Here is a 13,114-nt window from a genome sequence, read left to right on the forward strand (position 1 = left end):
CCATTTGCCTCATTCCTACTTTACTGACCGAATCTACTGCCTAACTGTGGCAGCTTGTTTCAGAGCTCCCTGGAAAATAAGCAAAGCTGTTCCCCACAACAGAGAGCAAGAACATGACTGGCAGGACAGTTACAAAATTTCACTTATTATCACTGGTATTTTAAACTAAATCTCCAGCTGCCTGCTCCAACCTGAACAGTTATGGGTGCTTGGCTATCACACAAATCCTTGGCCAAGTATGGACACAGCCCACTCCAGAAGTGTGCTAAACCTGAAGAGGAAAGATAGGAGCCAGCACACACCAATCGATGTAGGCCCTGGGCTCTCTTCCATATGTGCTCCACAAAGACAGGACAGCCATACCTGGAGCAAATGAGCACAGGCTTATCTGGCAGGTAGTAGTAGAGTCCAGGAAGGTGTTGGTCCTTAGTTTATTCCAGGGTCCTTCAGAAAAACTCTTGTCTCCTGCCTAAATAAATCATCTCTCACAGCAGAGACCTACTTCAACAACAACGGAAGTTGAGTATCTTATTTGTTGGATTTCATGGACTTGGTAGCAAATGATCCCCATGGATCATTCCCATGGGGATGTGCTGCTGCAGCCTGTGCTGTGGAAGGCTCATCTCAAAGTACCTAAAACTGTTGAAATCTAGCTGGAAGGTGACACAAACATGAAGAGATCAGATGAGATCCTAGCATTTTGGCAATATCAGCAGTAGGCAACACTCATCAAAACTAGCAGATCTGTTTAAAACTATTACAAGAAGCAAGATGGGGAGCAAACTTGGCTCAGTCAAGGATACAAAATCTTTTACATCACATCTGATTCAGATAATAGCACAAAGTCTAATGCTGTGCCACTTGCTGAAAAAGTCCTGATATTCCTTTTTTTTGGTGTACCTGTGCTTTGTCCTTTTTCTACTTGTTTCGCAAGCTCATGCTCCGTGTAAATCTTTCCAAAGCCAGCACACTGTCCTTCCTCACACCTTTCCTTAAAACTCCTCTCTGCCATATTAGCTGTAAAGAGTCCTCAACAGCAACCAGGTAGTTGGCGTCCTGCCACCACATCTCGGAATGATGGCCATTGCTTACTCATTCTTATTTTTACTGTATCTATGTGTTACCCATAAACTATTATTTAAAATTTAATCCTGTTGTTCTGACAGCTATTTCTTTGTTCCACACTGCAGTGTTTGTACAACAGGGTAGAGGTCACAAATGCATCCACAATAGAAATAAAAAATAAAACTATAACTACATATCAACATAATGATTGTATATTCACTAGCAAGATGCTCATGACAGTGACTGACCTTCATACAGATCTCTAAAATTCAAGCACATTTTTGTTGTTATATAATTAGCTACAGAAAAAACCAATTGGAAGTTAACAGACTATTATTAGCATCTCAAAAAGAAGCATTCAGAAGTTAGAAAATACGAGAATTATTCACCCCATTGGGCACAGGCATTATGATACACTGCTTAATTCCACAATCACACACTTCGTTTTTTGTAGCTTCCTTGCCTCACTTGAGCAGTCCCAGACTTAGAAGCATGGACAGAGCTCAGACAGCAAGTTGCTACTAGTGTTTTGGTTTATGTTGTTCAGCATCTAAAGTCTTTTTTTTTTAGACATAGCCTAAGTCAGACAGCCAGCAAAGGACACTTCAATCCAAGCAATTACATTTTAGCAAACTCTAAACAAACTGAAGATGGTCTTACTATAGAAAAAGTAAATAGTCTTCCTAAATCTTCCTAATAAATGGTGCTACTATTCCTGCCTTTAATAATAATAATAATTAACAAGAAAAGGAATGTGAATAATTATAAGGAAATTATATCAGGAAAAAAGACACATTGTTGCCAGGGGACTAAGGAAAGGGTAGGAGGCGTTAAGGAGTTATGAGGTGTTTCTCACCTCCAGGTCACCATCATAACTCTGACCACCCTGGGAGGTGCTCCACTGCTACAGCAAAAAATGCCCGAGTGAGAATTTATGCATGCTAAACGTGTTTTACTCTGATGACTGTCTTACATTAAATAAACAGATTACCATAGTTCCCACAGTAAAAAGATACTAAAATCCCATAACAGGCATCAAGAATATAGAAATATAGAATATAGAAAACTCAAGTGACTTTTTTTCTGGACCTTTCTTTCAGGATGTGTTTATGATAGCAGCACCTAGATATTCCTGCCTGGGCCAGACATTGACTAAGCTACACAACAAATTGGCTATTGGCTACAGCAAAGGTAGAGTAATCCAACAGGATGACACAGATCAAGAGAGGAAACAGCTGAAAAGTGATGCTTTAAATGCCATATAATTTTCCTTTCCCTTGCCACAGCTCCTTCTAACACAGCCAATCATCAAGAGTTACATCACAGACAATCAGAGTTGCAAACAGATGCAAAATCAAGTCCTTCAGCAGGAGGTTTTCCTGTTGCTGACCTATCCAACAAGCATTTATAATGGTATTTTAAGGTAGAATGGGTTGTCTCCAAATGAAATTCCTCTAAATATTTTTTTGTTTGAGTTTTGAAACTGGAAAACTAAAATAAGAAGAAACTACTGGCTATTTTCAAAAGGACATTACTGTAAATGAAAAAAAGCACTACCAAGGTGGCATTTCATAAGAGCTGTCTTACTTCTGCTCCCAGAAACATGTAATCGGAGGGAAAGCATCAAAGAGATGCAATCCCTGTGGAAGTTTAGCCCTCAGCACCCTAGTTAACATGTTTCCAGCTTGGCCTGCAATGAGGAAAACAAAGAACACTCAATCATCCATTCAAGTCTTGTCCTTGCTTATTCTATCCAACAGTGATTATTACTCTCACTTTGTGTTGGCAAATGTGACAGCCGTCAGTTGCTGATCTGAGACTCATTAACTGAATTTATACAAAATAGACAGGACTGTTAGTACCTGTCTTCTTGATTAGGAAAAGCTCTGAAGCTTTTATCAAGCCCTGGAACAATCATGTCTGGGTCTTTCTTAACAGCTATTTTCTATGGCCTTACTTTTCAACTATTTCATCCTCCACTGCAGAAAACATCTGACTTGTCAGTGGCAATGCTTAAGTAAATTATCTTGGTGTTCTAAGAAGCAGAGATGTACTCTCAAAAGCAAGCATTCATTTAAGAACCAGGTTGAATCCCAGATTTTTGACTGCAGAAACCCTTCAGGAAAAAATGTATCCATTCCTCACATTCAGATGCAAGGCCTGCCCTGACTAACCGAGTAGGAGACGCAATGATGCTACTACATATGCTGTCCTGCCATCCAGGGTGAGGTTCCTTACTATATCCTACAGCCTTGTCTGGGTGGTACATCCATCTCCTATAGTGTCAGATTAAACTGCCCCTTCCAGACTAGCTTTTGCAGCTGGTCACTGCATGGTGAGAAACCACACACAGCACTATACAGTAACTCCTTGAGTAACATGAAATTTCTCCCTGTGCTTAAAGCAGGAGGTAGGCTCAGTAGATCTGGATTTGCAGATCCAGCCTAAAATACCAGAAAACTCTGAGGCAGGGAAGATGCAGGTGGATTAGTTTGCAAAACTGCACTGTCAATTCCTATTTTCCAAGGGCTGAAAATTGATTACATGCTAATGAAACACCCATCAGGGCAATGACAAACTAGACTACTTTTTTTAAGATCATTACAGAGACATTCCTGCAGTCTTTCTGCTTCCCATGCTAGCTGTCACCATAAAACAGTCAGATTACAAGGCTGAGCAATCACAGACTGCTCTGGCTAAGTTTACTTCACTTCCTGAGCAAAGGCATCACTCCCCGTTCCTCTGAAGCACCCCTAGAGGCCAACGTGCAATCTGAAAAAAAGAGAGAACGCAGCTGCTTGTAGAATTTCTGTGACACATTGTAAGAGCTAAGCGTCACATGTCTGTAAAACCATTCCATAATTTCCTAGTAGTTTTTTATGCATGTTTTGAATATTTAGAAGACTCCACAGCAAACCACTGCTTGGCACAAGGAGCAGAAAAGCACATAATGGAAACAAGGCCAAAGGAAGCAAAGAGACTTCTAGCCTGCCTGCAGCAGGCATCCATTTACACACGCTAGGGATGCCAATTTAGGAGCTATTTGCCAATACATTTGGTAATATGTTTTCTGAGAGACACTAAATTGAGTGTTTATTTTATATTCCATGATTTGTTTAATGCACGTTTAAGAGCTAATAAACACCTTAAAAGCCTTTGCTGGCAAAGGAGTACAGCATGCCTTGATTGTTGACTGTGTTTGGGGACAGGGGTCTCTTTTGTTTCTCTTTGACAACTTGCTGAATATCAAAGAAACTGCTTACATGTCAGTGGGTGCAAGACCATGGGTCAAGTGTAACAAGAAATGCCTCACTCTCCAAACTCAGATGCTTTCTTAACACTGCATAAGTGACCTGCTGCTGATAGTGGGATTGATCCTAACTGATAAGAGCTCCCAGTCTGCTTTGGTACACTGTAAGTGCAAAGGAGTGTATGCAATGCGAGTTAAGAAACCATAACCAAATCTTGCTTCTCCTTGGGGTGGGTTCAGCCACAGAGGTACAGAGCAGCACAGGGTGCTCTCCACTCTTCACACAAGGCTTTTCCTTGAGCTAAAAAGCAAAGACATGGAAATCTGGAACCAACACTTCCAACAGCACACCTGATAACCATGTTTAAAATAACAATCTCAAAATTGTTGGAGACTTTCTTTCACCACCCAGGACCATGCATGGGACTGACACCAGGCTAATGTGCACATGACACACAGGTCAGCATTTTTAGATAATACTACTCTTTTGAGTTTCCCATTTGTCACACTCAAGACCTCATTTTCAGGGAAGCTGAGAACCTAATTCGTCCATTCCCTCCAGTCTGATGCAGGGATGTTGGCTTATGCCTTTCTGTAATTCCACAGCTTCCCAAAATGCTGTGGAACTCAATTGCACATACCACGTTTCAGATCTGAAAGGAAGGATGTTATTGAAGCACAGAACATACTTAAGTATTATTATTTACAAAACACCCAGATATAATCAATTATTTTAAGACTTCAAACACTGAAACACATTTCTTATTAATGTACACAAAACACAGAAGAGCCTAAAGTTGCTTCTAATTAAGGCTCAGTTCAAGTCAGACAATTCGTCTGGACAGTCACAGCTTTCACCTCTGATGATCAACTGGACTTCAACACATTTTCACCCAGGAATATGGGAGATTTCTTTCAAAGAAAAAGACAAAGGCATCAGGTGGCTGGAGATTGAACTAGAGGCTGAAGTCACCCAGACTTCAAAAGAAAAAGAGTGAAACAAAGCAAGAAACTCATGTCAGAGAAGGGCAGATACAAGACAGGCACAGAAGAAAGGCAGGCAACCACCACCTCTAAAGGAAAAGAAGAAGAGTAAAAGAAGACTTGATCACAAAGCACTTGAACAACACACAGCCATGAAAGCAGAGGAAGGGCTGGAAGTGACACGTGGTAAAAGGGAAGGACCTGGTAGTGTTCAGGTAACTATTTCAGCTTTGCGAACAATCTTGGGAAGAAAATTTTCAAAGGGAAAGCAGTCAGCAATGAAAAATCTAGGAAGCAGAGCAGAACAAAAGCAATATATAGGAAACAGAGGAATGAAAAGCACAGGGACAGATGAAAAAAGTACAGTACTACAAAAGAATTTACAATGAAATGGACAAGGGAGAACAGCCTAGGGAAATGGTGCTCAGCAGAAAAGCCAGCATCACTGGCAAGTAGCAGGCTTGTCTTCTGCCAGTGAATGTGTATTATTGTTATTAGTGTTTTACAATTTTAGCATAAACATCTTGTTATCTAGGACTGGATGTGTTTTTTGGTTCTGAGCTAGTGTCCTCTGCAAACTTTATAAAGCCCTTTGTAACTTGATACTTAACTAGTATTTCTCAGTAGAAGACTAGGAATGTGACAGTGATCCTCTCTTACTCTTGCCTACTCTAGAGCCCACAAACCCTCCTACTATGTGTGCAGAAATACCCAGATGACTCCCAGAAACTTCAGGGGCCATGAGGAACTGTTTCGGTACTTCTCTGGATTTCAAGTTCCAACCCTTGGTTGCGGGAGCAGGGAAATGTGATCGGGTTCTGCAAAATCAGCTCACACTTAGTGGAGTTTATTATCTCAGGCTTCAGAAGTTGCCTAGGTGTGTACAGTCTATACAGATGTGGTGTGGATAAACCACAGACAAGATGAAACACCTTGGGTAACTGAATGGGGATCAGATTATCAGCAAGGATTGCCGTTCCCTCACTGAAAGAGCTCCTACTGTCCAGACCCTGTCACAGATCACTGGGGATTGCCCAGGGATCTCTGTTGCCACCCCACAGCTCTGGATCATCACATTGGTCCCTTTTTTGCTCCTGCTTTTCTTGATCAGTTATGGCTTTCTAGCACATGTTCCAGACTGAGGAAGCAGGCTGCTTGTTCTCAGTCACTTCAGGGCCACCTGTGCTAACCCCCTTCCCTCCACCCCAAAGATCAAATACATTGGGGTTGATTTAAACCTGTTATTAAAAGGGTTTTATCAGCCAGGTCATCTTCTGCTTTTAAATAAAACACTTTGATGGTCCAGTAGTACATGAAATCCAGGAACAATTCTGACTGAACTCTTCATCCTGCAAAGGGATGCACACAAACACGCCCATACAGAGCACGAAGGCATACAGTGAGGTCTCGCAGACACATATCTACCCACACCGCTGCTCCCAGAGTAGGATTAGCCATGAAGGTTAGCAGATGACCTCACTGCGTTGTCTGAACTGAGTGGATACCAAAGAGTAAAACAATAAGAAAGTTATAAAACGTATAGCTAGATATAGTTGAAAAAACGTTGTAAATTTTTTTAAACAAGCATTTGAATCTGTCTGCCCAGTGTCCCTGAGAGATTCCCTGGCAGTCTGGGGACACCTCAAGCAATTAAATCCTGCTCTCGAAGGGATGTGTCATATGCTGTAACAGTGATGAAATGGCATGACAATGATGTCCGAGGACTTTGTAGCCTCACAGGGTTGCAACAGTACAGTGACACAGTGTGGGGCACTGCAGCTTTGAGACTTGCTGGTTTGCCTGAATAAGGTGTGTAGAAATTACATAGAACATGAACCCTGCCACTGGCAGGGTGCTGACATGCCTCAGTGCAGGGACAGAGTGATGCAGCACGATGTAACCACGAAGTAAGCAGTGCTAAGAGGGGCTGTGCTAGGCCCCTAAGTGTGTCACCGAGCCTTGTGGGGTGACAGCTCTGCGGGATACCTTGAAGGGTAATGAGCTGGGCTACACATGATGATGTGATGTGTGGTGGCTCTGGGAACAGCATTGCCATTGTGGGCCTGGTGTCACTGTGTGACACCGTGGCGTCCACTCAGAGTAGGAGCTGACGGCGGCAGAGTCGGAGCGGGACTGCAGGGCGACGTTCCCTCGTGCGAACCGCCATCTGCCGCTGCACGAGGCACGGCAGTGACGCCATTAGGGGGGGTGACGTCACGGCGCCGGTCTCTGATGACGTCACCACGGCGCTGTCACACGGGAGCGCGGCGCCGCCCTGCTACGACGCCCGCTGGGGACAAGCCCTTACCTGCCGGTGCCTGTCGCCCGCCTTGGCCGGCATGGCGGCTGCTCCAGCGGCTGGCCGCCGCCGGCCGCTCCTCACGACGGCCCCGCAGCCTCCCCGCCACCGGCCGGCCGGAAGTTGATAGCGGTAACCATGGCAACGCGCCGGAAGCGGCGCGCGGCCAATCCGACCACTGAACGCCGTCGGCCCTGGCTATTCCCTCACCCCCCTGCCCCTAAGTGCCCCGCCTCCCCCCGGGAGAGAGAATGGTACGTCCCAGCGGCGGCAGGGCGGGGGCCGCGGGGAATCTAGCATCCGGGTCCCATAGCTATTGACAGTGGCCCCGCCCACTTAATGAATATGCAGATGTGGGGCGGGCGGTGGCGGCCGGACCCGGAAGCGGCGCGGCTGAGTCACCTCGGCAGCGAGCGCTGGCGGCGATGAGGCAGCAGCAGCGGCGGGCGGCGGCGTTGTCGTCCTTCGGTGCCTGAGGAGCCTCCCAGCGCCCGCCCGCCCGCCCTTCCTCCCTCCTGCCCTTCCTCCCTCCTGCCCGCCCGCGCCGCGCCCCAGCCCCGCCGCCACCATGATGGAGGAGATAGACCGGTTCCAGGTGCCCGCCGTGCGTGCCGAGATGCAGCCGCTGGTGAGGGGCGGGCGGGCGGGGCTGCGTGTCCCTGGGAGCCGCCGCCTCACCGGGGGAACGGGTGTCGGTGCTGCGGGGGCGGCGGGGCTGAGGCTGGGCCCGCGCGCCGCGACCGTTATGTAACGGCCGGCCCCTCAGTGCAGCGGCCGGCCCCGCTGGGCCCCGCGGCCGTGCCCAGCGGCGGCTGCTGTGTCATGTCGGGGCGCCGGTGGTCGCGGCTGCCCGCCCGCCCCTTCCGTCCTGCCCCCCTCCTCCTTGTCCGCCTCCCCCGGCGGCTCTGCGGGCGCCCGCGGGGAGGGCGGGGGCGGGCGGCAGCGGCTCCGCTCCTGCCTTGGTGGGAGCGCCGGCTCTCCAAATGCAGCGGTGGCCCGGAGCATCCCGGCCTGGCTGGCGCTTGGGGCGGGCGTTTCCCGCCGCCTCGGCCGGTGAGCTCCGGCACCGGGCACTGGAGCGCCCCGGGGAGGGGTGGGAAGCGGCAGTGAGATGGGGGAGCCTGGCCGGGGAAGCACGGGCCTGAAGACGCTGAGGACTGGTGGGGCTTTAGTCGGCTTTTACAAAATAGGTGAGCTGTAGGGGAGGAACTGGGCAGTGTCTGTGCGCAGCGGGAGCCGTGCTCCCTAGGGACCGGGTGGCTGCACGGGGTGGGTGTGGAATACGCATGGTGCGAAGCTGCAGGGCCTTCCCCGTGGCTGGTTTAATAGCCATTGCTCTCAGTGCAGAGCTGCTGGTAGGTGCTCATCGTGTGCAAAGTCAGGTGTTTTGCAAAGGAACATCTCTGTCAAATCAGTTTTGCTCACATGAAATTCTTTATGTAAGAAAAGCAACCTGTGAGGGTTCGTTTCCCACCCTTCTCCATGCCAGGGCACGTGTACTTCATATCAGGGTGTTTTTTCACTTCACAGACACAATTATACTCAATTAATGAGCTCTGAAGAGGTTGACATAATGGTTACACTGCTGCATGGGACCCTGGGGAATCTTTGCAGAGAAGGAGGTATACAGCCTCGGGGGACTTTGTGTCTGTGTAAATGGGCAGGTAGAGTGGTCCTGGGCTTTTGGTAGCTTCTAAAATGACACTTACGAAGGAAGGCTAGGTGGCTGACAGCCATGGGAGATGCTAGATCTTCACCAAATACTCCAATACTTCATATGAGCATGTAGCTGCTTTGCTTTGATGCTACAGGCTTGCTTGTGTACGTGTTGTGCCCCAGCTGCGTGCCACAGAACACTTGAATGCATTTGTCCATTTCTGTTTCACATGGGAGAGAGGTTCTCTTCTGTGTTCCTCTCCCCTTGCTCCCGTCTACCTCACTCTCTGCTTGTAAGGTGTGTTGTTATGTGTAACCTGGGACCTGTTAAAATACAGTTCGCTTTGGCATTAAAGTGAAATCTGGGTCACGGGCTGAGTAACGCATGTTGATTCCCTTTGGCACCTGGAGTAAGCAAATTCCATCTTGGTGTCTGGTAGTGTGAGATGAGGATATGAAATGTTTGAAGAGGTGGAAGGAACTTAAATACTTGCACTGATCCTTTTGACAGCAGGTGAGGATAGGTTATTGGCAGGTTCATGTTAGCACTGAAGATGCTACTGAGATTTCGAGTGTATCAAATTGTACATTATTGAGAGTAGATATACCAATCCTTGGTTTCTTGTTGCAGCTAGTTTTTGCAAAAAATTGAGAACACAGTAATTGTGAACAGAGATTCTCTGTGAAGGTCTACAAACTCAAATTACCCCTCAATGGCAAGAAAAACACTTTTTTTGATGATGGGATTGTTGACAAAATATGAAAATACTTTTAGCTTATGTTTTGTTGTTTGGTTCTTTAGCTTCCAACCTTTGTGGTAGGGAAGAAAACTAACTGTACAAGCTGATACGGACTTGTTACATGCCCATTTGTGTGTGCTTTTGTGGAGCAAAGGCAACAGATGTGGCAGTGGGCATAGCAGAGAGATCAGCAAGTTTAGAAAAGCAGTTGGCAGACAGAAAATACTCCTAAGTATCTTCTAGAAACCCTGTGATAGTAGTGGAGGAGTGGAATTGGCACATGCATGCATGTTTGCGTGGAAATGGAGTGAACAGAATCCAAAGAGGTTGTCTGGTCCAACCCAGCTGTCTCAGGATAGGATGGTATATTGTGCAGTGCCAATAGTAAGGTTAGGAAGCAGGTTTCCTTCCCTTCTTCAGCAACCAAGAATTAGGAAAGTTTCCCGAAGGGCTTTAACACTTACATTAGAAGAATACTCTGAACCTGTGCTTCAGGGTTTCGGTTGATTTTTAACTAGTGGAGCTCATAGCAAAACTTTGTGTACGTGAGGAGGCAGTTGCTGTGACTGGGTGTGTAGGATTCTTCCATGAATCTGGAAATGCTGGCATTGGGCTCTGCAGTGGACAGAACAAGTTGGTACAGTGTTTCCAGTGGTTTCCTCTGCTTTGTGCCATTGGTATGTGGCTTGCAAGAGGCCTTGCAGTTCAGATGCCAGCTTATCGTAAACCAGAGTTTATCATACTAGTTTGCTTGGATAACATGGTTCTGGTCAGTACTGCTGCTTTGTTCTATTACAGTTAATGTTTCTCCCTTCCCGTTCATCCTGAACTTCAAAGGTGTGGTGGTTTAACCCCAGCTGGCAGCTGAGGCCCGCACAGCTGCTCAGTTACTTCTCCCATGTCAGGATGGGGGAGAGAGTTGGAAAGGTAAAAGGGAGAAAACTCGTGGGTTGAAATTAAGACAGTTTAATAGTAAAGCAAAAGCTGTGCATGCAAGCAAAGCAAAACAAGGAATTCATTCACTACTTCTCGTCAGCAGGCAGGTGTTCAGCCATCTCCAGGAAAGCAGGGCTCCATCATGTGTCATGGTTATTTGGGAAGACAGATGCCATAATGCTGAATGTCCCCAGATTCCTCCTTCTTCTCCTAGCTCTATATGCTGAGCATGATGTCATATGGTCTGGAATATCCCTTGGGTCATTTGGGGTCAGCTCTCCCAGCTGCGTCTCCTCCCAACTTCTTCTGCACCCCCAGCCTACTTGCTGGTGGCGTGGGGTGAGAGGCAGAAAAGGCCCTGACACTGTGTAAGCACTGCTCAGTGATAAATAAAGCATCCCTGTGTTCTTTACAAATCCAGCCCATAGCCCCGTACTAGCTTCTGTGGAGAAAACTTACCTCCATCACAGCCAAAACCAGCATAAAACCACAGAATAACCTTAGCATCTCAGGACTTCGTGTTTCCTCTACCCATTATAAAAGCTTTCAGTTCCACCTGGTCTCAAGGAGAGATGAGGCTAGTGTCTTTTCCACATCCAAAGGGCTGAGGTAGAAGTTAGGACCCATCTGGAAAACAACGAGTCATACTATTAAAAAAAAAAAAAAGTGTTGAAACGTGATACCCTGCTGAAAGCAGATGGGGAAGAGAAGGCCCCTTGCTTAATTTGAAGTGCATACTCTATATGAAATGTTTTTTCATCCTGTTCAGACTGGAGGGTTTCCTAGGAGACCGCTGTTCCCTCTGAATCTGGCCAGTACCTGGCAGTGTGGAAGGGTCCTGAAGTGAGATTTGTGAAGCTAGGCTTTGCTCAAAATGCTTAAAAACATTGTGGTGTTGACCAGCATGTATTCTTTTGAATATCTTTTTAATCTGTGTAGATAAACTGTCAGCTGTTGATGTTTTTATGCTGAACTCCAGGATGACTGCCAGTGATCTGCCTAGAAACCATCATGACAGACAGGCCTGCCTATCTGCTAATCTTCAAAATTAAAAGATAGGTATAGCTGTTAAATGCTGAAGGGAAGCCATTCTTAGAGGGTAGTCTGAAGCCTTTCTGAGTCCCTCAGCCTCCAAACCTACCACTGATACTGGCACTATTGATCAGCTGTCTGTCAGGGATGATAGTACAGTGATGTCGGGTGTCTGCTGAGATTACATCCTGACAATAACCAGTGTTGTATTTACTGAGCAGGAACGGAGAACCTGACACATCCATGACTTTTTGCAAAAGTAACTTCTTTAAGGCTCAGATGTGTCTGGTGGGGGAACCTTCTCTCTTTGACAGCCTTGTCCAGCCAAGGGCTGTGTTGCCATCTCATTGCAAGGCCAAGGGCAGCACTTAACTAGTATAGACTGGAGCTGTGTGGTGAACTACTTGCTTTGACAAAGCCTGCACATTTCTTTCTGCTAGTATAAAGTTGGATAGGGGTTATGTCTGCAGGCTGCACGTTGGCCAGCTCTGTGACCTCCTACCCTTCACATCAGGTGCAGTGATGTGAAGTTAAGAAGGTGGGCAAGTCATTTCCTCCTCTCTCCAGCCTGTTTAGATAAGCACTGAGGAGTTAAGGAAGCGCTTTTGACTCTGCTTGACCTCTGCAAATGTGTTCTGAGAACTGCTGTGTGGTGAAACAGATCCAAGTAAAGGTTCAGTGTGTGATTTCATGAGAAGGAGTTGTTGTGGGCTAATGAACAGGATGGCATACAGACCCTTGTTAAACATAGACAGGTTGTAGGATGGGATGAGGCCCAGTGTTTCACATCTTTGCAAGATGCATTACTCTGTGTATTTTGATACTGTAGCACAGTTCTGTACATAGTCGTTATGGAAGGGAAGAAAGGCTGGTAGCTGGCCCTTGGTCACATTCATGTGGTGCCTTCCCATGAAAACGGGATGGTCTGTTCTGGTCCCCATTTCCTATTGTGGATACTGGTGGCTCTTGGCTTCCATCTCAAAGATGCCTGCCTCTTCAAATTAATATAAACTCATTTACAAGGAGGGTTCTTTACTCTTAATGCTTAGTATCATGTCTTCCCTATCAACATGATGCAAGCTCACCTGTGGAAACTCTGTTCCATTTTGCTTCTATTTGATTCCAGCTCAACTTGTCGCGATCCTTCTGCAC

At 46.5% G+C, this 13,114-nt stretch overlaps 2 protein-coding genes across 15 annotated transcripts in view; one reads left to right on the top strand and one right to left on the bottom strand.

The window, feature by feature from the left end:
- Positions 1–7,798, bottom strand: part of DNAI1 (dynein axonemal intermediate chain 1) — a 153,209-nt gene extending 145,411 nt beyond the window's left edge. For 2 of the 3 annotated variants that reach the window (XM_055791148.1, XM_055791146.1), the window contains exon 1: positions 7,608–7,797. In XM_055791148.1, coding sequence (XP_055647123.1) covers positions 7,608–7,640 — 33 coding nt within the window. In that variant the 5' untranslated portion in view covers positions 7,641–7,797. Of the gene's footprint in view, positions 1–7,607 lie in introns of all 3 variants that reach the window. The other variant, XM_055791147.1, reaches the window with a different exon arrangement.
- Positions 7,799–7,971: 173 nt separating this feature from the next.
- FAM219A (family with sequence similarity 219 member A) overlaps positions 7,972–13,114 on the top strand; it is a 103,079-nt gene continuing 97,936 nt past the window's right edge. For 4 of the 12 annotated variants that reach the window (XM_055790701.1, XM_055790702.1, XM_055790706.1 and 1 more), the window contains exon 1: positions 7,972–8,226. In XM_055790701.1, the coding sequence (XP_055646676.1) occupies positions 8,167–8,226 (60 nt within the window). In that variant the 5' untranslated portion in view covers positions 7,972–8,166. Of the gene's footprint in view, positions 8,227–8,562; positions 8,789–13,114 lie in introns of those variants that run through there. The other 8 variants (XM_055790704.1, XM_055790709.1, XM_055790710.1 and 5 more) reach the window with 4 other exon arrangements.

Source organism: Falco peregrinus, chromosome Z (genome assembly GCF_023634155.1).
Source record: "Falco peregrinus isolate bFalPer1 chromosome Z, bFalPer1.pri, whole genome shotgun sequence".
NCBI classification, from domain to species: domain Eukaryota; kingdom Metazoa; phylum Chordata; class Aves; order Falconiformes; family Falconidae; genus Falco; species Falco peregrinus.